We start from the raw sequence: 25,971 nt of genomic DNA on the forward strand, positions 1-25,971 counted from the left end.
ATTTTCTACAAATTAATAGAGAGAACCTTTTGGGCTCCTTTTCTATCAAAATTGAAAAGAAGAAGGCGTTATAAATTATAATTACAGTATTTATAACTCCACTACACACCACAGATAAAATCAATGTAACGGCCGTTATTTATCGCGTCCGCCCACCACCAAATTCTTTCTAAAGTCGGATCCTCCGATGGCGGTGAGAATATCACCGCTCCGCCTCCGTTTCCCTTCATTTCTCGTAACTGCGTCGGGATCGCAGGAAGCTGCAACGCCGTGCTGCGGCAGTGGCGGCGGTGGTGGTGGAGGAGGGCTTACTGCCCGCGCGATGTCTTCTGCGCCGTCTCCGTACACCACTCTAAAGGAGCGCGTGAGCTGCGAGCGCGAGATCAAGAAGAGCAAGTTCCTCGCCGTTGCAGCACCCATCTCCGACGAGCGCTCCGCCCATTCCTTCCTCTCCGAGGTTCTCTCTTCTCCGCTCCCTTCTTCTAGGTTCGATTCTACTTATCGAAGTCCGACACATGCGGAGCGATTAGGGTTTGATTATTCTTCCATCAATTACCTGCAACGAAAAATGATCAGTTCGAGTCATATTCATTGAGTTTTCTTTTGATCCGCCGAGAAAAAAAATCAATTTTTTTATGTGCTATCGTCTAATCGTAATATATTGTTGTTTTGTTTAGAAAAAATATATATTGTTGTTTTTAACAATCATACTTTGCAGAGTTGTGATTCCTGGGAAAGGTTTGATATTAAATGTAAATGGAGAAATTATTTAATTAAACGTACAAGTCTTGTTGTTTGGCGTCCTAAATGGTTCAAATGGCCAAAATGCTTTGATATTTATCGACCACGGTGTTGTTTCAGTAGGACCAGGAGTTATCCTTCTCGCTGTTAGATTTTGTTTTGTAATGCTTATACCTGCGCTGCCATTTTTATTGTCCACATTCAACAAGTTTTTGATTGCTGTATGCACATTTTTTAATCGGTCATTTGTTATCATTGTGAATTTAGGTCCGAGATCCGCGTGCCACACATAATTGCTGGGCCTACAAGGTGACTGTCATTCACTCCCTTTTGTTGCCAGTGAAGCTTTTATGCATGATGAATTCCTTATGCTTGTAACTGGACATGTTCTGCAGCTTGGAGACCAGTACCGGAGCAATGATGATGGCGAACCATCTGGAACAGCTGGAAAACCAATGTATTCTGCCATTGTTTCTTCGGGACTAGATATGGTGATGGTGGTTGTTATCAGGTATTCCTTTTGTGTAAAGAGTCAATTTGTTTCCTGTTGACCTTTGCATCCAACATGATGAGCAGGCTGAATCGACTGATAGTGCAGACTACTGAAAATTCATTTGTACTTGCATGTATGATTTGTTGTTAAATTTAAGTTACCTATCTTATCTGAATTTTGATGTGGAAATTCCTATCCTTATGAGTTCTATCAAGCATATGACTCTGATGTTCTTGTAAAAATATCTCATGATCACATCCCATTTTATCCATGCTTATATTATCTACTCGTGATCATAAAAAAAATATCTTTGCATGATTAGCTTGAACATTTACTTCTAGGTATTTTGGAGGTATAAAACTAGGAACTGGAGGATTGGTCAGGGCTTATGGAGGAGTTGCTTCAGAGTGTCTCAAAGGTGGTACAACATGTCTTGTGAAACCAAAAGTAATGTTCTATTACCTAATCTCTCTTTTTTTGTTTTTGCTTTAATTGGATTATTTTTTGACTGGACAAAGTCTTTTATTCTGATTATAACCCATGCCAATTTATTTATCTGTCTTAATTTCAGGCCCCGATAGGTATTGAGGTTCCATTTGAGTTGTTGGGGACAGTGTACCATCAGGTTTTTATCTACCTGATTTTTTGAATTTTCTATTTAGATTCCCCTTGTTATGGAATAAAATAGCATGCTATAGTGATATCATTAGGCAAAACAATCCAGATTGTCAAATAGAATGCAACATATTGAGATTAATTAGCTTATTTACCTGGTATTAGTGTCTTGTGACTGCATTTTCCATGATTGCATGTATGTAATTTTGTTTCAGGTTATTTTTTATGTATGCAAGTATCTAAACTAAGGGAGGCATTGGTAAAATGGGTTTACTTGTTTGTCAGATACGTGAAAAAGGTCATGCTTGTAGTTACTAGTGATGTGTTTTCTCCCTCCCTCCCCAAGAGTTTGTGACATCCTAGGGCTACGTGTCTGCAAGTTAGTGTGACAACTAAATGGGTACTCCCCACTTTGACTGTTGAACTGAGCTGGATATGTTTTACTATGCTAATTTGATTGATTTATGCACCAACTCAAAAATGCCTTATGGTCTTGTTTAAAAACTACCTACATGATCAGATTCCACTCTGTAACAAAGTAATTCTGTAGCAACCACCACAGTTATATGAATTGAAGACCCAGGAGGATAACAGCATCCTGTTTGGTCCTGTTGCACTGTCTAATTAAATCTGTGAAAATAAAAGAAATCAGAATTTGAAGATGATGCTTGATATATGAATGAAGATCACATAAGGTAATATTGGAATCAAATTAGTTAAGGCTTTGTATTTTGCTTTATCTGTATGGCCTATAAGTATATTTTATAACTAACATTTTAGGTACAAAATTAGCCATAGTTTGAATCTGGCGATTAGATTTTGGGATACATGAATACACCTTTGGCTGAAATTTGTATGAGCACAGTCTGACAACCTAATTGGCTGACTTGGGATAAGTTACTGGGTTGTGTTGAGAATCGCTTCCTTTGAAAATTACTGTATGACTAACATCTTTTGATAATCAAGTCCTAACTCATATGCAAGTAATGTTGATTGATGATCTGTCATTCTCCCCCAAAAAAATTATCACAAAAATTTAGTAAATGATGGGCATGAAGAACATTCAAAACATGCACAGCAAATATCAATTTATATCAGTAAACTATGTTTGAATATATTTGCTGTAAAATATATCTCCGAAAATTTATATAAGCAGAGAAAATTTTTTGGGAGTAATTTGACCATTTTTATGCTTAATTAGTCAAAGGGATGCAATTACTTAACAAGTCCATGAAGTAGAAACATTTATCCATTTACTTCATCGGGGGTAATTACAGATTACCCCTATAGTTACCTAGGATTAGCATTCCGGTCTCTGTACTTTAAAAGTAACATTTGGATTCCTACACTTACGAAAGTGAAACATTTAATCCGAATTATTCTCACATCGTCATTTGGATTAAATGTTTCACTTACGTAAGTGTAGGGATCCTAATACTACTTTTTAAAGTATGGGGATCGAGATATTAATCCTAAGAACCTACAAGGGATAATATGTAATTATCCCACTCCATCGTAGTACTCTCTTAATGTGTTAATTAAATCTGAGTAAATATTGAGGTTGCTCAACTTGTTATTCCTATTACCTCGTAAGCATGGCATTGTACTTCCTGCAGATTCAGACTAAGCTTGCTTAACAAATTATAACCGAGCCATACTGGTGTTGGTCATCCTATGGACAAGGTTCATTAATGAAAGATGTAGCCGTAATGGTTGTCTCTTATCTAGGCAACGTGGATTTAGAACTGGATAACTGGTAGATATTTCAATACAGTCCTGCATACAAATATTTGCTCTTAGAAACTTATGTTTCTTGTCACCCGTTCATATTTCATGATAGATGGAGAAAAATTATGCATTTTAGTTATGTTCATGGAATACATGGAGCTCTGCCTTCATAGCTGTTAATAACCTTATTTTTTGTAAGATACTGCTGTGAATGACCTTAACTGAAGTGTTCATGGACTTGGATTATTTTCCCTTTGGGAGGATTGAAGCTTCAGACCTTCCAATTAGTTTTAAAACATGGGTTTCCAAGTCAACTATTAGCACTGTTGAACATGAGCAAGAATATTAAAAAAAGTTAATATTCATGCAATTTGAAGATTTCTAAACTGAATGCCAAACATACATGAAAGTCATCAGTTTTAGTAGCATAGAGTCATACACAATGTCTTGACATAATTAACAAATTATGACCATTAAAATAGAATGAATATCAGCATGCATCTATGATCATTTTGACCAATAATAATGGTTTGGATTCTTGAAATAGCCTAGAAAATATTTTAGTTTCGGTTGTTTTTTGCACCATTTGCTTTTATTGATTTAATAAACATGCAAATGGTTGTGAAATAGCAAAATGTTTGATTTCTAGGACTTCTTTATAAATGCTGTACTTGAGAATCAATGATGCTGATTGATGATTTGGAATCTTCTAGTTTGACTTTCAGTTGGAAAGATTGAGGTTTGCATCCTCAGTCATTTATTATTTTCAAGTAAATGGAATTACTGAAACATGCCACATTGATGTAACTGTTAAAATACCGTGTGGCTGTGCCCCATATCACAGTGCCCTCCAGTGTTAATGGATTTTCTTAGGTTGTTCAAATGGTTTATTACAGCTGCAACATTTTCAAGCTGAGGACATTAAAGAAGATTATGATACCGGTAAAGACGGTGTGACCATGGTTACCTTCAGAGTAGAGTATGACAAAATGGAGAGCTTGGAGGATGCAATTAATTCCGCTTGCAGCCGAAAGATTGAATTTTACAAACGCTAGCAGATATTTCAGTAATCTTATATACAGAGATAATGTTTTACAGAGCTAATGGAATCATTTACTCAAATGATCGGCATCATCTCTTCGAGTTCAATCTGCATCTTTGGCAGGTTCATTAATTATTTCTGCTTATTGTCTTTGGTGGAAATGTCTCACTTGGGGTTAGATAGGTGATGATTGTATATTTTGACTGTCATATATAATCAAATCTTGTTCTTGAAAATATGATGCGCCGAACCATCTGCATCTCTTCTTCTTCATTTATAGTGTCTGAAATTTCTATTCTGGCAACCCTCAGTTCTGAGGTCACTAGTTGGCGTCTTTCTTGCTTGCATCTTCACTGGTTTTTGCTAGATATTTAAGCGAACATGTTGATTCTCCAAATTGTCTTTGTATTAGTGATGCATTGTTAGCTCGCGTGCAAGTTTCATCATTCTCATGAGTGCATGGCATATCTTGAATATAAATGTGGCATTATTATCAAAAGCTTAGAATTCTTTGATCACTCTTATCACGGTTAAGAGCAGGCTGTTTGTTTGTTCAAGGGAGAAGACTGACGAGGAGCCCACACGGATCAAACAAAAGTCAGCAACCGGTAGTCAACGCCTCGACCGCGAACATTGCGGCCCGCCTCGAACTTGACGACGAATTATTTTGTGATGGTAACTCCCACTATCTTGGCACCGGCGAAGCGCGGGATGACGCACGCGCAGGTTTCTCGTGCAATCCCGTCTTGCCACTATACCACGATGCGGGGGCCTTTTAGTGGAGATCCTAATGTGTCAAACTAATAGTGGAAGGATCGCCCGTGTTATGTCTCGGCTAAGACAGCTGGTCAACTGCTCTTGGGTTCTAAAGCTCTCAACGCCCAACCGAGATCCGAACAGCGGACATGCTACCTTAAGCTTGCTCGTATATGAGTTTCTATGCGGGAGCCATTCTACACACTCCGATGCACTCGTCCAGCGTATCTCAGCCGTCCATATATGCATTGAGTTGGGTGCGATTTCTCCAACGGATGGGATTAATACAAAGCACGACAGGGACGGCAGATATGGGATCGCATAGGAAGAATATGCGGACATAGTCGGGTAACACAATGAGATCTTTTAAAACGGTATGTCTTTTGCGGCTCTTGTTTCCTCCGTTGCCGCCGCGATCGGTTCCTCTTTTTGTTCTCCGCCCTTCTTCCCTGAGCTCAGGTGTTGAGATCCTCAAAACGCGAAGGTCCATTAGCGCCAGTTTTCCCCTCCCATGGCTTCCCTTCTCCGTTCTTCCCTCAGCTTCGCCGCCTTTGACGCTTCCTCTGCGGAGGCTTCCTCCCAGTTCTTCTGGAAGCCTTTGGAACCACCAAAGGTGAGAAATTTCTGGCTTTTGTTTCAATATTTTCTTTCTTCGTGTTTTCATTTCTGTTTCTGGTTTTTATTGTTTGTGAGGTTCTCTTCAGATTGGCAATTTGCCTCTGAATTTGGTTCGAACGAGCAATGCGCGCCTGAGAATTCGGGGATCCGTTGAGTAAGCTAGCTAATTTACTTGTTGTTTGAATTCGTATTTTATAGTGGTGATGATCTGTTAGTTCCTTTTTGTAATGTAATTGGATCTGGAATGAACACTTTGATTCAGAAAATTATCTGAGATGTTGATTGGTAGAAAGAAGCTGGTTGGATTTGCTGGTACCTTGGGATAAACATTATGTAATTTTCACTGGACCTCATTCTTGTTTAGACATGGTGGTCAAGAAACACTGGTTCTTACATGTATTTTGTGATGATCTGTTATTTTCTTTTCGTAATGTAATTGGATCTGGAACGGACCTTGATTCAGAACATTCTCTGAGATGTTGATTGGTAGAAAGGATACTTTTGAATTCTTGAAAAATAAAAATTAAAAAAGGAGAGAGTTTTGATTTCTTCGTAAAGAAAAAAAACGAGATTTTGCCGTTATATATTTGTTGGGAAATTGGCATAATACCATTCAGAAATCAAACTAGGACCGTCACACACACACACAGATGAACAAATGTGCACATTAGTGGACACACTAAAATTATGATATTAGGCAACATCATGCCTATATCCATGGATTAGATCACCCCATTCTTCATGAAGAGAGAAACAAGGACAAGAATAGAACCCGAGTGTCCAACCAAGACTCCTTGTACACCCAGTCTCACCAAACCAGAAACATGTTCTTCTCACATCTCATTTTTGGCAACCACCAAAATGGACATGTTGTCTTTTTAGTTTTTCCATGTATGACATAATGTACAACTAACCTTGTCACATTCCTTATTCACTGGGATCATGATAAATCATATGTAATCCTATCCTTACAAAATTAAGAATAAAAAAAACAAAGATATTAGTTAAAATACCTCCTTGATGAGTGTCTTGCCAACTTGAAGATTGTTACAATTCCACTTGAAGGTAGATTGCAAACAGAAGCTCTACCTACTTGCTTGATTTGTAAAGAAAATTTATCCGCCTTAATATCCACCAGCTGCACATAACCCAAGTCAGAAAACTATTTCACATTGAATTTCAACACTGCACATTTATATTGACCAACAACATCTGGAATTAGTTAGCTATGTGGGAAATGCATTCTTCATTTCTTTTAGCAGTGAGCAAAATTATGTTTATTGTTCTATTACAATGACATTTTCCCGTTCTGTTTTTTTACTGAACAAAAGAGATCTGTACTTTCCTGATAGTTTTAATTTGCTGATGTGAAACATATCCTCTGGATATGAGAATAAAAGGCATCTTATTTACAGGGAAAAACATACTCCAGCAAGAAAAGCTTCAAAAGAGCCTTTCAGATTGACTAGAGAAGAAGAGGGTCAAGTTTTAGATCCATTTCAAGAGTTGGAATATAGATTCAAGAGATTCAAAAGGAAAAATTATGTGTAAGTAGAATTTGGCATTGTCTAAGTTGTTCAGGCTAAGAAGTTGGTTTGTGCGATTAATAATGTTATGCAACAAACAGGGAGAACTTGGTTGATTATCAAAATCTTGCCGAGCGGCAGTCACCCAAGGTAATATGGCAACCAGCATTTTAATTCTAACAATTTTTTTCTCTTCTATTTGAACATTGAACTCTCTTTTCTTCTGCTTTCCATTTATTTTTTGTCATTATTTTTATTTCTCTTTTCCCATTTGATCATATATTAAAATGTTAGCCTTTTTTAGTACTCTTATGTCACAAAATTCTGTTAGACATTTTCCCATACACTTGTTAAAATAATATGTCCATTCTGGGGCTCTTCTGTCAGCTTATAAGTTATTAATCATTACCTTTATTTTTTACATTATTTAACATTTTTAGCACAAATCAATACCTTTTTCACATTATTCAACATTTTACCAACTGATAGTTTCATCAACAGTTCATGGTAATTGCATGTGCGGACTCAAGGGTCTGCCCTTCAAACATCTTGGGATTTCAACCTGGGGAATCATTTACGGTGAGGAATGTGGCAAATCTAGTTCCACCTTTTCAGGTATATAATTTAAATAGCTTTTCATCTCACTAGTTAGTCCACACCAGCTGGAAAAAATTGTCATTGTTTTGCACAATCTCTTAGGGCCATTCTATTCCTCTTGCAGCATGGGGCTTCAGAAACTAGTGCAGCACTTGAGTTTGCCGTAAACTCTCTTGAGGCAAGGAAATTTTATAAATCAGATATGCCTAATTTGATGTTGCAGGGTACCCATAAACTTCATGTCTTTGATGCGGTTGCTAGTTCTGCTTTTTTGAGCCAAACACATTGGTTCTTGTAGGTTGAAAACATCTTAATTGTTGGCCATAGTCGTTGTGGAGGCATTCAGGCCCTAATGAGTATGAAAGACACTGCTGATTCAAGGTAATCATGCATCAGACTTTGACATTGCATTTCTGAGTTTAGTGATCATGCATATCCGATTTACTCTTCTAAATTCATGTGTATATATCCAGAAGCTTTATCAAAGATTGGGTTTCTATTGGAAAGAGTGCAAGATTAAGCACAAAAGCTGCTGCTGGAAATTTGAGCTTCGAAATGCAATGTAGACATTGTGAAAAGGTAATTATGCTCCACTTTTCACAAGGTGAAACTATTATTGGTTGTTACCATTATAGGTTTCAATCAGTATAGTTATCTCTTGTCAAAGCTACATATTAGAAATTCTCTTTACCTCATCCACAATCATCTACACTTGGAACTGCCTTGTTCATTCAGCTCTATATAGTTTACTGTCAGAAAAAAAAGCATCATTCTGATGTGAGCAAAGAGTGATTCTGTTGGCCTCTCTTTTCTTTTACTGGCTTTTTTTTTCTGTATGCGCGGGCATGCTTTTCCATTGGAATTATCTTCGACATGGAACTTGGATTTACAGATGCCAGTAAAACCTAAATTTGGAAACAAATATCAGTTCACTTGTGTATGAAGTGTTTGCACAAATGTTCTTTAATATGTTGTTGCTATTTAGAAAGAGATTAAGATTTTGATCAGACCAGTAATTTTCTTCACCAAAACATAGAGTTTCTTGTTTGTACTCACTAGCTATCATGTATGAATGTTTTTATTTGTAAATACTACATAAAGATACAGCTTCTTGAGCATGCATGTGTCGTTTAAAGCCGTATAGGATTTCTATTTCAAGCTATTAGTATGTGAGGCACCATATGAGCATAACTGGTGTAAGCAGTCCGAAACTTGTTATTCTACTAATAAGACCGACGAGCATTGCCATAAATAAATCTTCAATATTTCATGGACCTTCCTTTTCGTATGATTTCACCAAGATTGGAAAGTTAAGCAAAGTTGATTTATGCAATTATCGAAAGTATCTTGCTGTCCATATGGACTTATCACTCTCGGAAAAACTTTGTTCCTTTATGATTGAACATGGCAGCCAATTCAGAGCATTCACCAACATTATCTTTTGGGCAATAAGCTACCTAAATGAATGCTTGACTAAGCACTCTTGTTCATTGCAGGAATCGATTAACGGCTCGCTGCTGAACTTGCTAACATACCCATGGATCGAGAAAAGAGTGAGTGAAGGGACACTCTCTCTTCACGGAGGCTACTATGACTTCATCGATTGCACCTTCGAGAAATGGACTCTTGTGTATCGAGAAGGATTAGAGGGTGGCAGTAAGTATGCAATCAAAAACCGTGCCTTGTGGTCCTAAAAATCTTTTACTGGTCATCAGGATCGAGCTTACGAGTATGCTGCTATGTCCTCCTCTTTGTTGTACCTCGAGGTAATTATCTCTCTCTCTCTCTCTCTCTCTCTCTCCAGCTGCTGTGTTTTTAGCTCATTTCAACTATATGACATTTACGTTGGGTGATTCATCTATATATCTACTGTTTGAGATGATTCATGTGTTTGATACTGGTGAAGTGTTTCGAGTGTTCTCAGATGTTGTCCTGTTTTAATGTGACAATAACATTGGGATTGACAATAACAGAAAAAGAGGAAGAAGCGAACATAAAGCGACAGATTGTACTGTGTTTACGGGAAGCAGGAGGGGAGACGTGAAGGACATTTTCGTAATATATGGAAACTATGCCTTGCTAAACCGGGTCGACGTGCGAGCCCGCTTACTGTAGTTCTCGGCCGGAGCGGTCCGGTTCGTGAGCAGCACCGCCCAGAGCGCCGCCTGCAGCGCTGACCGGCCCTCCCCTCTCTCCGCCGCCTCGCTGACCTCTAACTCCAGTAGGCTCCGCGTCCGCCCGCCTACCGTGACCATCTCCGCCCGGACCGCCCTCGCCCGGACCGAGCGGACCGCCCGGCTCAGTTCCCCCATTAGACCGGGCCGGTCCGCGCAGCACACCCACGCCCGGACCACCCTCCCCCTGCCTCCTCCTCCTCCTCCCCCCTCCTCCTCCTCCTCCACCCCGACCTCGTCCCCCTCCCCGGGCACCATCACCGCCACCTCCTCCACCCTCACCCTCAGCTCCCGCACCTGCCTCACCACCTCCCCCAGCAGCGCCGCCTTATCCAACTGCACCCACGCATTCCATAACCAGCAGTCAAACCGCGACTCCATGAAGCAAGTAGAAGCATGCCCGAACGCACTCATGCAACTTACCCTGGTGGCCGCGGGGAGCAGGCTCCTGAGGGTGGCGAGGTGGCCGTTGATCCGCTGCCTCCGCCGCCGCTCCGCCTCGCTGTGGCTCCGCACGGCTCGCGTCTCCCCCGCCGTCCTCGTCTCATGCACCATCTCACCGGTCGCAACAGGCTGCATTCCGACACCACGCACCAACTCTCCACCGCTGCTGCTGCTGCGTGGCGGCCAAATCATTAGGGAATAACAGGCATGCAAGGCATTTGAAGAAGGCATTAAAGATGGGAGAGATGGGGTGCAAACCAAAGGAAAGATTCGGGTGAATCTTCTCCTCGTTGCTCTGACGACCAGTGGGAAGGTGGTGGTGACGCGGACGGCGTTAAATAGAGAGGCTGCGGCGTCCACTGTTGGCTTGCTTGACTCCTTTTTCTTCGCCAGCCACGTAGAAGTAGCGGTGCGGGGAGGCAAAGGAAGAGAGAGGTGACGGCGCGTGACGGCGAAGACGACGGGGATGCGGGGACACTACTTTGCTGGTGTCGGATTGCCGGAGGCGGTGGGAGCAGCAGCCCTGCGGGCCCCGCTAAAGTTAGGGATACCCGGTCGGATAAGTTTTCTGCGTATCGGCCGCTGCAGTGTGTCTCACTATATAATAGATTATATATGATAATATCATGCAAATGTCTTTTAGCCTTTTGACCAATCCCGACGAGGCGCAGTGGTGGGGCCCAGAAGTCCTCATGCACCTACGAAAGTCTACGCACGGTGATGATTGTGTGTAACGGATAAATAAAGGATTATTATTATTATTATTATTTAAGCCCGAAAAGATAGAAGAAAAAAAAGGAAATGGTCAAAGTATTCGATCTCATTAAATTAAATTAAATTAAATAGGAATGACATTATTGCATGCCCTAATCCGTATGGCAAATGCTTCATGAGATTAATAATATATTGGATGATTTGGGTTTATACATTTTAAGTGGGATGTTTTTGGTAGGAAGTACTTTAAACACGTAAAAAAGGAAACTTAAGTGAAATATAACTATGAGATATTTGAATTGTCCTGCGCTCATCATACATGACAACACTTCCTAGATATTGAAACATTTCTAGCATACAATTTTGATCCCATAATAAGATTATTCCCTTACGATATGAAAGATCAAAACTTTGGTCACAAAAAATAGGTTATAGAAGAGTTCATCACCAATATACATACATATATATTTTACGTCATGAATCTTAGCCAACAGTTCAACAGCATGACGGAGAGGGAGATTTAGTGAAGACAAAAGGAAGGACTGATCACCAGAAAACATACTTGATCGCAGCTCCTTTTGAAAGGGTTTGAGCAGTGGATGGAGTAGAGGTTGGATGTGCTCAGAAAAGTTGATGGTGCAATAGTCGGAAGGAATTCAAAGTCGAACGCCGATATAGTATTCTCTTGGACCAAACGTAGAGTCCAAGGTGACCATTCGTCCATGACATACCCAGAGAGGGCTTTGAATGCCACTTTTTGTCTCTTCCTGGGGTTACATGCAGCAACAACTTCTGATCCCGGGGACCAACACCAAAGCTGTTCCTCGAATCGATGAGAATGATGAGCCACAGTCGCATCCATGTCCATTTCTTGATCCGTTTTGGTCCTCTGAGTCTTCTCCCCCCCTGCGCTAATGGAGCTGCAGATGATCTGACAGACAGTAGTAAGATAAAAGAGTCATGCATACATGTCCATAAAAAGGAAGTTCTCTAATCTCTACAGATGCACGACTGATGTTAAGATGAAAGAATAAAATAATCATCATTCACTCACTCCATTCCATTCCATTCATGCTTGTCCTAATTACAATTTAATTCCTCATCAGTTCAGCACAGAAGAGGGGATGGAAAAATCCTGGCTTGGATCACCAAGGAGCCAGCCAATCAAATGTCAGCAACTGTCAAAACATGGTCTCTGATGATAACCCTATAAATGCAGCTTTTCTGCTTTGCTATGAATTGGTCAGAGAAGCAAGAGAAGGTAAGTTCATTTTGGTTTTGTGGCAAAGCACCTTTAAGAGAAAAAAAAAAGAAGATCAGACCTAGAGAGTTGAAATGTTTGAAGCATCAAAGACCTGTGGAATCTTGTAAGAAACTGATATTATATGAAGGAAAGCCTTTCTAGGGATAAAAAGAAGCAAGATGATCCAATGGAATTATATCACTCAGAACTTTACCTTTTTGCTTCCACTTTATCTTCTCAAAGAGTGGATCCATCCTGACTCTTGGAAAACTTGAAGCATCACTTATATATGTTATACTGCAAAAACCACAGAATGCTATTGGAAGAGAAATCAAATCCATATTTGACCAGACTAACATCATAGTCTCCATCTACAAATCAGCATAATACTCATCTTTGGCTGCTTAGGCAACAATAAACATTAAGTAATATCTGTTTCTGCTGCATCTTTTTGTAAGAGAAACCAACTTTTACCAGTAAGACAGATGTAAACTTCATGGTTATGTTAAAAAACTTTGTCTCATACCCTCTTACCCTTACAGTAAAATCTATACCTCTTGTGGCCCTCCTAATCATGGCTCTGCTCCAGCTTTGGAGAGCCTAAAAATATTCAGCAAGACAACCTGCATGAGAAAAAAATTAAGGATTTTACTGAGATTACAGAGCAAGCAAGATGTAGAAGAAAATAATATAAATATCTAATGTAACAATGATCCAGAGTTTTAACTAAATGCACCTATCCAACAGAATAATTTACACCTATGTCTTTCTGCGGAACAGTACATGGAATCATTGAGCTTTAAGGGTCATCATCTAAACCTTCTGAAGAAAATGCAGATCATCTTTTGCTATTATTTAAACAGAGAGAAATTTAATTCCTATATCAGTGATTAGGAAATTTATACGGGATTCACGTATAAATCCCCATCGAGCAATTCGAGGAAGAGATTATTTTTATGAAGATGATCTAATACCCATAACAAGAAAATATAATGAATTCCTAAGGTTCAAGAGTATCAGGTTAGACGTAGGAGCTGCCTCAACATCATCTAAGAGAAAAATGTTCAATTGCAGTATGAGATGACTAATTATGCCAATGCAGAAAAGAAAAGTTGAATGCCTTGCATCTGAGGAATCTGCCTCATGCCAAAAGATATCAGTGACTTTAATGATGAAAAAATATTGAGCCAATAAAATATTTGGTTCCACAGTCACTGTTGACACTCTAAATTTTTATATTTGAACAACTGCCAATTCCTTTAAACACTTGAGCTGATTAATAAGATAGGATTTGATCAAAATAATGATTTAAATATTCTCAGATATGGACTGGCAGGAAGCCAAACACATGGAACCTCAAATAGACAGACATGATAACTAAAACACAGGAGAATCAACCTGAAAGTTTAATTGATGAACGGGATTTTACTGATGATGTCCCTGTAAATTCATATTTTATCTGTCAGTGTAAGCACTAAGATGAATTGAAAGTGAATAAAATTTCTTCGATCCAGGATATATTTGCTAAGTACATTATATAAAATGTTAGGGGCAAATAACTGGACGCAAAAGATAAGCGATCTGTGGATATCAGTCAAAGTATACTTATATGCATTCCTTTAGCACTTAATTAAGACCATAAGATCCATCGGCTATATTTACTTCTACTCTCGATTCACTTAAAGAAAGTTTATGAAATGCATTAGGGTATTCACAAAGTAGTCCATAGTCACTGTTGACACTCTAAATTTGGTTCCACAGTCACTGTTGACAATAAAATATTTGGTTCCAAAGTCACTGTTGACACTAAAGGAATCTGCCTCATGCCTAAAGATATCAGTGAATTTAATGATGAAAAAATATTGAGCCAATAAAATATTTGGTTCCACAGTCACTGTTGACGCTAAATTTTTATATTTGAACAACCGTTAATTCCTTGAAACACTTGAGCTGATTAATAAGATAGGGATTTTATCAAAATAATGATTTAAAGATTCTCAGATATGGACTGGCAGGAAGCCAAACACATGGGACCTCAAATAGACATACATGATAACTAAAACACAGAAGAATCAACCTTAGGGCCTCCATCTCTGTTACCTGAAAATTTAATTGATGAACAGGATTTTACTGATGATGTCCCTTTGAATTCATATTTTATCAGTCAGTGTAAGCACTAAGATGAATTGAAAGTGAATAAAATTTCTTCGATCCAGGATATATTTGTTAAGGACATTATATCAAATGTTAGGGGCGAATAACTCGACGCAAAAGATAAGCGATCTGTGGATATCAGTCAAAGGATACTTATATGCATTCCTTTAGCACTTAATTAAGACCATAAGATCCATCGACTATATTTACTTCTACCCTCGATTCACTTAAAGAAAGTTTATGAAATGCATTAGGGTTTTCACAAAGTAGTTGACATTCTTTCTGAGAGCTTTCTATCTTCTGTTCCAACAATTTCTGGTCTTATATCATTCTCTCAGATAGAAGACTGCTGTCTTTCCTGCTGTATTTTTTTGAATCTGAATTCTGAGACACTCATTCTTGTGAGATCATTTTTGTTTTTTTTTACAGCAATTCACCTAATTCTGCTGTTAAAAATAAAATATTTCTCTCATTTTCTAGTTGGCTTGGCAAAATAATAGTAACACTTCACTGTGCTGCTAGTAATTACTCATTGATGTGGTCTAGAAAAGCCCACATTCCATAGAGAAGATACAGTTCAAAAAAGCCTGACTAGGAAGCAAGCTCGCATAGAAAGAAGCTTCAACAATATCTCATTGAAGTCAACCATCAATATGATAAAACTTGACTTTCTCACTCCATTCTACATCAGCAATTGATCATCAGAGTATAGATTATGATGCATCAGTATTTCCATCCTCGGTGTACATTCATCCAGACTTTGGACAACTACACTAATAAACATATACAAATACCTTAAAATTCAGTTGAACAAAGAGAAGACAAGCTCCTAAAACAGCACCCACAATTTAATATTGCTAACTGGCGAAATACCAAAAATTTTAATGGCAACTGATGCAACATGATCCAGCAAGTATATAATAAGTCGAAAAAAAATAAATGTAGCAGCAAACTGAAAAACAGATCAATCTCATCCCCTGCATGTTTGTGTAGGTAAAGTAACAAGACAAAACAACAATCTTATTATTGCTTATAGCTAACATTAACATCCAGAAAAGGAGATTGTTCAATAATCATGAGTGGCAGACAAGCTGAACGCTTTATAGTTAAAACAATTTTGCTTATTCTAACAAAGATATACACTGCAGCAGAGCTAAATCAGCATATTTAATCAGATGCCTCTAATAAGAAAGCAAAAAGAGAGTAAAATATATCAAAATGCATATATGCAGAAAGATCTAAAATTTAAATGATGTCCAGCGACATTTTAGATAAGGAATAACACCAATTCACGTATTAATCTGTTCCTACAACACAGGTTACTAACCAAACTCTGGATTTGATGCTAGATTTATCTGTGAGCATAAAAATCACCATGATGTTATTATTATATAAAAAATTTTAATGTTAAAATTCTGAAATCATATAACAATATATCAAACTTACGACATGTACCTTACAATGTCATTCATGAAGCTTTTATTTGTTCTACGGTGCACCGTCATTAGATCCAAAAGATATAGCAATGCTGATTTGTAAGGAGAACTAGACTCGTCTTCTTCTCTCTTTCTATCCTTCACATGACCGCTATGAACGATGAATCAAAGATAAAGGGGAGATGAGAGAAGATCTATAATCTCTCAATGATTGGTTCACGTGATTAAGAGAAGATGAGAGAAGATTTGTAATCTCTCAATAATGTCACGTAACTCCGTCTCCTCTTATCTGTGTATCCACATATCCACGTATTGTATTTTTAGTCTTTAGTAGGTCTTGTCTATCTATAGGCAAGAGTAGAGAATTTAATATAAGTAATTAGGAGAGTCCCTCCCATCAAGGTTATCTCTTGAGGAATCCTACTATAATTGGATATCTTTTCGATTGTCGATAACAATTCAATTATATTCATAATATGTCTTACCTAATTACACGTGTATACAAATTTTATAAAATAGACCAAAAAGTCCAATAAACATAATATCACATTAAGTCCGACTATCAATATGAGTCATAGTAATTGCATGTCATCAATGTCATACTTCCTTCTATGTACAATGATCACTATAATTTATCTTATCAAAATAATCTTATTAGCACATTTAACCATAATATGTACATACATAAATATGAATATGATAGTAGAAATAAATAACTTTAGTTACGTAAATAAGAATATCAATTATAATATCCACTCATGTATCACCATATCTTTTATGGGTTGCTCACAAACCCAATTGCAAGAACATATTTTTCCAAACACTTTAGATTGTAAATCCTAAGTGAACGAATCAACAATCAATATAGTAGAACTCAAGTCCTTAATTGACATTAATTATTTTTGAACTCTTTGTCTCTAACTATCAAGTGCTTTATATTATAATGCATAGAGCTACAATAATACTTATAATTCTTAGAAAAGAAAACTATTATAATGTATCATAAAGCATCTTTAGCGACTCAATAATTAAGTCTAACCACACCAAGTTTTGAGATAAAATTTTACAATTATTAAACTTGATTAGTGGTCTCAAAGCATGCCATAAAATCTGCTTCTTTTATAAATAATATAATAATACATTATTTTATAATTTTCTCTATAAATTATCTCTCAATTTGATATATATATATATATATATATATATATATATATATATATATATATAATGGACTTTCGGTTATCGAGATAATTTACAGATTCAACACCTAAAAAATATCATCATTTCAAGTTGAATTAATTATATATATATGAGCATATAATCATTCGTCCCTTCCAAATATCTTATTACTTTCTTTTATATTTTTTAATTTTTTCATTCTTAGGTAATTTTAATATCTACCTAATATTTTAATTATAAAATTGATATCTGATGTAGCATAGGCTTAAGTATATAATAAACTTTCAACTATGCATACATAATAATAATTTTTTTATCTGATTCTTTTTTAAGTAATTTTAAAAATATTTGTTTTAACTAAAATTTTACTTTTATCATTTGCTGAATAAAGTTACATATTAAACATTTCCAAAACTTGGTTAATATATCTTTTCTAATAGTCCTAACAATTCTTAATATATATCCTTGAATATCTCAATATTAATAATATAAAATATCATTCATATCAATCATCTTAAAATTCTTGTTGAGAAATTTCTTAGTTCAATACAATAAACCAAGATTATTACTAACAAATAAAATATTATTCATATATAAGACTAATATAATAAACTTGCTCTTACTGATCTTTAGATATAGATGTTGATTAACAGTATTTTCCTTAAATCTAAAGAGAGTAATGATATCAAGAAACTTTATATACCATTATCTAAAGGCTTGTTTAAGGTCATAAATGAATTTTTTGAATTTATTTATCAAATTTTATATTTATTTTATTTTCTTTGTGAATTATTTAGGTTATCCCATATAAATCTAGATCCTCATTTAGAAAACTTATTTTCACATTCAAATGATGTAACTCAAAATTATAATAAATCACTAATATCATGATGATTCTTAACAAATTTATTTAAAAAATTAAATAAAATATCTTATTATGGTTGATGCATTCTTTATTAGTAAAATCTTTAATCATAAGTCTAGTTGTTATATCATTCGATATTGCCCTTTAAGTCATGTTTATGTAATAGACTCTTTTATAGTTATTAGTTAATTCAACAAGTTCTCAAATACTATTCTAGCCTATTAATTTTAACTCTTCTTTTATTGTATCATATCATTTTTTAGAATCATTATTTTTCATGACTTGTGAAAATAATGAGGGATCATTTTGATTTCTATATCATAATCTAATTCTTATAGATAAATCACATAATAATTAGAAATGATATGTCTCATTTACCTTTGAGATATTCTTAAGATTATCGACTGTAATTATTTTATAAGTTTATAAACAACGATATCAATATTACGTGAGAGTTCATTGTTCACCTTTATCAAATCATTTAGTGATTTGAGGAACAATAATCTCTTGAATATAAAATGATAAAGGAGTATCAACATTTATCTCCTCTATATCAAAAATTAATCTTTTTGAGATTTTTTACTCCACTAATTCGTTATTTTTTAGGTATCTTACATTACTAGATCCAACTATACTCGTACTATAATTAGAGTAATAAAATCTATACCCTTTTAATTTTTCTAGATAACTAATAAAATATCTATAAATAGTCATTGAACCTAATTTCTTTTTATGTGAATTCGAAAATCATTATCTCTCAAAATAATCTTAAATATGTAAATATCTCAAGTTGAGTTTTCTACCATTCCATAACTCAAAAAGGTTGATATAATTGGCTTACTAGGAATCTTATTTAAGATATACATAAATATCCTTAAAGCTTCTCCTCATATTGTTTCTAGTACAAAAGAATAACTTATCAAGCTCCCATAATAGTATGATTTTACCTTTCAGTAATCTTATTCTACTGTGACACATTTGATAAAACATACCGAGCATAAATATCCTATTTTTTTAGAAATCTAACAAAATTTATCACTCATGTCAGATCTAATAATTTTTAACTTTTCTATTTAATTATTTCTCGACTTTATTTAGTACACCTAAAGGTGTCAACAGCTTGAGACCTTAGATAGTCATATTTTAACAGATAATTTTTAAAGGTGATAAAATATCTCTCTCCACTGAAATAGGAAATATGAAGTGACCCATAGATATAAGCATATATAATCTTAAGGAGTTCATGAAACTAAGTTTCATTCCAATATTTGATTATATAACCATTATAAACTTAAGATTCACATTAATTTTGTATAAACTATTATATAGAATTTAAAATTTTAACTTTTATTGAGTTTACGACCATAAAAAATATATATCCTGATAATTCTGAATAATGAACTTAAATTTCTAGAATTATAAGAACATAATATACATCCTCAAGATCCATCAAATGAATCATTTCTAAACGTAGGCGATAAATTCCAATTACTATCACTTTCACTTAAAGATAATTTCTTATAATAATGATGAAATTCTTGGGGAGTTATACATTTATGTATTGATAAGACCATTCACTATTTCTTGAAGCCCCAGATGAACCATATAGCAAAGAGAAACAATGCAAAATAGAAGAGCTTGCCCTACCTATGAGTAAATATTTCATAGTAGCCTTATTAGACCATACATCTCTCTTAGTATATCTAGAATAGGTAGGAACATAAACTAAAACATTCTGGAGCTACAAAGATAATTATTAAATTATTAGCACCACATTTCATTCTCTTTTGGTTTCCATGATAAATTAAATCTCTTTTATTGGTAACATATGTTGAAGTATTAGAATCAATCCATCAAGTATTAAAAAATAATTTATATAATATTTAATTCGAAATATACAAAGGTCAGATTTATACTTTTCCCTTTCGAACCAAACTCTATAGTTCTTGACCTTCCTTGCTATAGAAGTAGCACTTTATTATGAAGAATTTTCTTTTATAAGTATATTTAGTATTTATAAACTCAAGTGATTTATACTTTAATTATTTTTTATTGTTACTTACTCCTTAAGTAGTACTTCAAATATTATGAGTCTTTTCTACTTTAATCTTAACTTTTTCCAAACACATATACTAGTCAACTCATTTAAGTTTTATTTATCCTTAATTTTATTGTGATGAATTTTAAATAAGCCAAACTAACAAGAAATAGAATTAAAAATAAATTATATGAGAAAAAATTCAACTACATTTATGCTCAATGTTCTTAACCTTATAATTTTATCAACCATATTAAGGATATAATCTTGAGTTTCTCAAATACTATCATTCTGAATTTCAGTTAGTTCTTTTATTAAGGTGTCAACTAATGACTTATCTTAAATTTAAGTTAAATTTTAAAATATTTTAGTACACTAATTATAGATTATAATGAAGTCTAAATATTATTAGTAATTATCATAAAACTAAGTCTTTTAGATTTTTTTTTACCATTTATCTCAATTATTCATTTCATAAAACTTTCGATAGTTTAGTTTGTGGTCTTTTCAACTGATCAAGGTCTAACACACCTAGTGTAAATTACATATGCTGAAGTCATTTATAATAATTTAATTCAAAAAATATAAGGATATTTATCATAATATAATGAAGGAAGCATCACTATAAAAAAAATAATATTACTATCTTGAGTTTTTCAATAAGTATTGAACTATTGATATTGTCTCTATTTTATCTTTGGATGAATATTGATATATGTAGTATTCATACAAAAATATTTATGGAGGATTGATACCATTCTCATAAAATAGTTTTATTACCTTTAGATATATAATAATAAATAATAAGAATATCTAAAATAGTATCATTCTATCTCATCACATAATTATTTAAAATAAATTATCCTTTATGATTATCTAAATTTTCTAATTATATGTGTCATTATAAATTTTATTTTTTTAATATTATTCATAATTAATTCTTTAATATAATTTTATAAATTATTGGTCTAGACCACTTTGGTGACTATAAGACCAATATAATAATATAAAATATTTTATAAATGATAAAACCTTTATTTTAATTCACATCTCATAAGTTTACTATTCTAGACCACTTTGACGGCTACTAATCAAATAAAACTTAGGGATACAAGTTATAAATAATATTTACTAATTTTTAATCTAATTTATGTCGAAATAATTCAATAATAATAATCATAATAATTATTGAACATTAATCAACATAAATAAAAACTCATATGATAACTGTAATCATGATAAAACATAAATCATACTTTTATGTGAATAACCAAACAAATATCCAAGAATAATAATTAGATTTTTTAATTATCACATGTAAAATTATATCAATGTTCAATAATCATAATAATTATTGAACATTAATCAACATAAATAAAAACTCATATGATAACTGTAATCATGATAAAACATAAATCATACTTTTATGTGAATAACCAAACAAATATCCAAGAATAATAATTAGATTTTTTAATTATCACATGTAAAATTATATCAATATGATATATAAGAAAACTATAAATAAAAATCATTATATATTTTTTAAAAATTTTGCATGAAACCTTATACTAATCAATCATATTTAATTGGGTAGACTCAAAATTAGGCTACCCAAATTGGGCTCATAAATTTGCGTCGACCATTTACTTGATTAGGCTTATTAGGATTAAAGCTGATAAAAATAAAAAATTATTTTAAATTTGACTTTTCTCCTAATTCAATCATAACTTAATTGATCGAATCTAAATCTAGTTAAGTAATTAAAATACAATACTAATCAAGTCAGATCAAAATATTTAATTAAAATAAAATAAATTAATCAATTCTATAATTGAAGTCATGAGTTAAAAAATTTTAATTTCTAAAAAGTAAAACTATAGTTTTTTACTTAGGATATATAAAGAAAACTTTTGATTTTTGAAGGATAAAATTATCAAAAGGATATAAATTATAATTAAATAAATTTACAAGGTTAAAACTATAATTTTATAAGAAACCATAATGCCAACCACCCTTACAATCATCGTCATCACCGCACACTCCACCATGCCCACACACGTGAGTCAACAATGATCGTGCATGCACCGCCCGTCATCCATAGCTTACGTGCAGCCCATCGCCTGCAGTGGGGCGGTTGTTGTCACACGATCGACCGATGACCTCAGACGATCAATCGACAACCTTGTCAGTCGTTCCGGTTTGTCGCCACATTCCTCATAGGTGGAATGCCTTTGCGGTGCATCGTCAATCGCGTGGCTGTGCACATGCACCGATTAGTAACCTCCACGATCGTCGCGACGCACAACTATGCTTGCATGTCTTGCTGTGTAGCCATTGGAAACCATGGCCTTTAGTGTCCAGTTAATATTGACCGTGGCTAGCAAGCATAGCCGCCGTATGTAGCGACGCTGTGTAGTCGTTGTACGTAGTGACACTACAAAACCATTGCAACCACCACGTGCAATGGTGCTACTACAACTGTTGCACACAATAATGCTACACAACTACCGTAGGGCTATCGCACCCCATGGTGCTTGCATTGGGTATGCAACTATTACGTGCAATTAGGTTGGCAACCACCGAAGGTCGTTGCTCTCAATAATACTATTGTTGATAGTAAGCTATTAACAGTGGTCTATCGATCAAGCACGAGGAATCTCACATAGCTCGCCAGTAGGCGATAGGACAAACTGGATAGAAAAAAACAGATTGGCAATATAGATGAATCGTTTATGCATCATACACTAGCAAAAAGAGCTAACAAATAGATCTAAAGTATTTGATTTTATAAATATGGCTCTCATACCAATTGTAAGTATAAAGACCATCCTTATACTTTGTTATGCGAAAAATTTTAATACCAAAATCTGAAATCAAATAACAATATATCTAAATTTATAATGTGTACCTTTCGATGCCATTCAGAAAGCTTTTATCTGATTTACAAGTGCATAATCATCGGATCCAAAAGCTATAGCGATGCTGATTTGTAAGGAGAACTATACTCGCCTTCTCCTCTCTTCCTATCATTCACAAGATCGCTATAAGCGATGGATTAAGGATAAAGAAAAAAATGAAAGAAGATCTGTAATCACTTAATGCCTGGTTCACGTGATTAAGGGGAGATGAGAGAAGATCTATAATCTCTTAATGACTGATTTACGTGATTAACGGAAGATATGAGAAGATATATAATCTCTCAATAATATCATGTATCCTCATCTTTTATTATCTGTATATCTGGGTATTATATTTTTATCTCTTAGAAGGTTCTGTATATTTATAAGCGAGAGTAGAGGGTCTAGAATAAGTAATTAGGAGAGTTCCTCTCATCAATCTCCTAAGAAATCCTACCATAATTAAACTTCTTTTTTATTAGTCGATAACCGTAATTAGAATCCAATCATTTTTATAATATATCTTATCTAATTAGATAGGACCATATAATATAACATTATCAACTAAAACAGAAGTAAACAAGACAATAATAAATTTCAATAATAAATTTCAACGACTAGAATTTTATCCATCGATGAGTTCATGATCAAACCTCTATGATGCTAACCCATGCAAAAAATTCTAAAAAATGAATCGTAGCATTAAGATTTAAAGTATTACCTTTTGGAGGATTCTAAAATTTTTATCTTTTATCTTTTAAATAAATTAATTAGATAAAATTTTAAAGATAATAATATCTTGATTTAAATTATTATTCTATACCTATAAATAAATGACATTTGTGTATAAATTTATTCAGATCTATAGAGCTCTAAGTTAAAGAGTATTTAAGATCTTATAAATATTATTTTTAGTTCAATATAATTTTTTCTTTTAATTTTTAATTTTTCTTCTTTTATTTCGTTTGGTATTGGTTAATAATATCCTATTATTACTATTTGAGAAATGATTGCAGATCACTCTCCTTCTTCACAGCTGTATCTTTTAACACTTTGACGAGAGTAAATTTGATCCACATCAAAGCACTCATTTCCAATATCTCATTACCAGTCTAGTTCGACATTTGAAACTACCTCTTTACCTACTTACAGCTTCCGGCCCGGAATTGTTATTGATCACCAATCGACTTGCCTTGGCTCCCTAACAACCCGTCGACTTGGTTTTTGACAGCATGACATTCTTCCTCAACGTGGGTGGCGGCCGGCGGAGGAAGAGAGATCGAGTTTGAGTACAGCGTACCAGTCGACGTGATTGTTGGCGCGACGCCAAGAGGCGAAGATGATGTCGGCGAAGACGATGGCCTGGTTTCCGCTACGGATGAGGCACGGGATCCACATAGCGATGCTCCAGCCACCGCGCCGCCCCCCCTCCCGGCATCCGCGACGGCCGTCAGTGTTCATCGCTTGAACTCCAACGGAAACACTTTCAACGGAGGGTCATTTCAGTCTTTTCAACTGGGAGAGGCGAAGATGATGTCGGCGAAGACGATGGCCTGGTTTCCGCTACGGATGAGGCACGGGATCCACATAGCGATGCTCCAGCCACCGCGCCGCCCCCCCTCCCGGCATCCGCGACGGCCGTCAGTGTTCATCGCTTGAACTCCAACGGAAACACTTTCAACGGAGGGTCATTTCAGTCTTTTCAACTGGGAGAGGCGAAGATGATGTCGGCGAAGACGATGGCCTGGTTTCCGCTACGGATGAGGCACGGGATCCACATAGCGATGCTCCAGCCACCGCGCCGCCCCCTTCCGGCATCCGCGATGGCCGTCAGTGTTCATCGCTAGAACTCCAACGGAAACACTTTCAAGGGAGGGTCATTTCAGTCTTTTCAACTGGGAGACCCAGCGTCCTCGTGTTGGGTCCCATCCTTACCCGCAAGAGGGTATGGCCTGGGTCGGTTGAACCCGAGACCACATCATCCCTGTTGTGCGTCCCATCCTTACTGTAAGAGGGCATGGTGTGGGTCACTGAGCCCAGGACCCCACCGTCCTTTTGTCACACCGTGTTCCCATCTTTCCTTTTACATTTGTTTTAGTATTTAATTTCGTTTAGATATGCAGCATAAATGAGAAAAACATGAAAAATTACATCTAGAATTAATACAAATTAATTTGACGTAGAATTATTGGTACGAGTCAAAGTAAATTGCTCGAGGCAGCTGACCAAACACTTGTGTAGAAGTGATATCCTCAAAGCTGATGTCAGCGAGAGTTGACGGTCACTGTTGAGCTACAATGCATTCCAACCATGTCATTGTGGAGCTTGTACCATGTTACATACCATGGAAAAATGGCGCTGCACTAAGAGCTTATCCAGACATCATGAGAGGTTGTCTTAGTTTTCTGCAAACACTGATGAATATAATAGAAGTTAAAAATAATTATTGAAGAAGTGAAAAATTTTATCGAAGAAATGAAAATGCTTCAATATATTAACATATTTCCTTTCCTATTAATACCGCTTGGATTTTCCTCCTAAATATTATCTTCTATCAGACACTTTATCCACTTATTGTAAAAATGTCATCACTTGTTATAAGAATGTCATCTTGGGTTGTTGCAAGATGGCATGCAAAGAGACACTAGGAATAATTTTTATTAATAATAATAAATGTTTGCACTTAAAATAATAATAAATGTTTGTTTTCA

The 25,971-nt window shown here is 35.2% G+C and overlaps 3 protein-coding genes and 1 long non-coding RNA gene across 6 annotated transcripts; 2 read left to right on the top strand and 2 right to left on the bottom strand.

Moving 5' to 3' along the window:
* Positions 1–142: 142 nt before the first annotated feature.
* On the top strand, positions 143–4,892 carry LOC135648993 (uncharacterized). Its single transcript, XM_065167061.1, has 6 exons — positions 143–457; positions 1,009–1,050; positions 1,137–1,252; positions 1,576–1,681; positions 1,806–1,859; positions 4,474–4,892. Exons 1-6 carry the CDS (start codon positions 188–190, stop codon positions 4,630–4,632), a joined length of 747 nt encoding a protein of 248 aa, XP_065023133.1. The 5' UTR covers positions 143–187; the 3' UTR covers positions 4,633–4,892.
* Positions 4,893–5,183: 291 nt separating this feature from the next.
* On the top strand, positions 5,184–10,011 carry LOC135648992 (beta carbonic anhydrase 5, chloroplastic-like). Its single transcript, XM_065167060.1, has 9 exons — positions 5,184–5,988; positions 6,080–6,147; positions 7,409–7,540; positions 7,621–7,669; positions 8,021–8,134; positions 8,241–8,294; positions 8,415–8,497; positions 8,590–8,695; positions 9,613–10,011. The coding sequence occupies exons 1-9, from the start codon at positions 5,887–5,889 to the stop codon at positions 9,808–9,810; spliced, it is 906 nt and encodes a 301-aa protein (XP_065023132.1). The 5' UTR covers positions 5,184–5,886; the 3' UTR covers positions 9,811–10,011.
* A 22-nt stretch (positions 10,012–10,033) lies between these two features.
* LOC103997981 (transcription factor bHLH30-like) lies at positions 10,034–11,393 on the bottom strand. Of its 3 annotated transcripts, none has more exons than XM_018831347.2 (3): positions 10,993–11,393; positions 10,714–10,906; positions 10,034–10,626 (listed from the first exon to the last, which is right to left on the bottom strand). In XM_018831347.2, the coding sequence occupies exons 2-3, from the start codon at positions 10,867–10,869 to the stop codon at positions 10,186–10,188; spliced, it is 597 nt and encodes a 198-aa protein (XP_018686892.2). In that variant the 5' UTR covers positions 10,870–10,906; positions 10,993–11,393; the 3' UTR covers positions 10,034–10,185. The 3 variants fall into 3 exon arrangements, with proteins under 3 accessions (XP_018686892.2, XP_018686893.2, XP_009417611.3); XM_018831348.2 differs by having other exon boundaries at positions 10,714–10,903; positions 10,993–11,028; XM_009419336.3 differs by having other exon boundaries at positions 10,714–11,393.
* Positions 11,394–11,755: 362 nt separating this feature from the next.
* Positions 11,756–25,068, bottom strand: LOC135649542 (uncharacterized). The gene is made up of 4 exons (XR_010501302.1): positions 24,403–25,068; positions 13,246–13,314; positions 12,906–12,988; positions 11,756–12,379 (listed from the first exon to the last, which is right to left on the bottom strand). It is a non-coding gene; the product is annotated as an uncharacterized LOC135649542 (long non-coding RNA).
* Between the last annotated feature and the right edge of the window lie 903 nt (positions 25,069–25,971).

This window comes from Musa acuminata, chromosome BXJ3-9 (assembly GCF_036884655.1).
Source record: "Musa acuminata AAA Group cultivar baxijiao chromosome BXJ3-9, Cavendish_Baxijiao_AAA, whole genome shotgun sequence".
Taxonomy (NCBI): domain Eukaryota; kingdom Viridiplantae; phylum Streptophyta; class Magnoliopsida; order Zingiberales; family Musaceae; genus Musa; species Musa acuminata.

Excerpts from the sequence above, each read along its gene's own strand:
- LOC135648992 (XM_065167060.1), top strand. The coding sequence starts at position 5,887 with ATGGCTTCCCTTCTCCGTTCTTCCCTCAGCTTCGCCGCCTTTGACGCT. Across the intron at positions 7,541-7,620 it reads TTCAAAAGGAAAAATTATGT|GGAGAACTTGGTTGATTATC; the intron begins GTAAGTAGAATT and ends TGCAACAAACAG. Across the intron at positions 7,670-8,020 it reads CCGAGCGGCAGTCACCCAAG|TTCATGGTAATTGCATGTGC; the intron begins GTAATATGGCAA and ends TTTCATCAACAG.
- LOC135648993 (XM_065167061.1), top strand. The coding sequence starts at position 188 with ATGGCGGTGAGAATATCACCGCTCCGCCTCCGTTTCCCTTCATTTCTC. Across the intron at positions 1,253-1,575 it reads GTGATGGTGGTTGTTATCAG|GTATTTTGGAGGTATAAAAC; the intron begins GTATTCCTTTTG and ends ATTTACTTCTAG. Across the intron at positions 1,860-4,473 it reads TGGGGACAGTGTACCATCAG|CTGCAACATTTTCAAGCTGA; the intron begins GTTTTTATCTAC and ends GGTTTATTACAG.
- LOC103997981 (XM_009419336.3), bottom strand. The coding sequence starts at position 10,965 with ATGCCTTCTTCAAATGCCTTGCATGCCTGTTATTCCCTAATGATTTGG. Across the intron at positions 10,627-10,713 it reads TGCTCCCCGCGGCCACCAGG|TTGGATAAGGCGGCGCTGCT; the intron begins GTAAGTTGCATG and ends GCGTGGGTGCAG.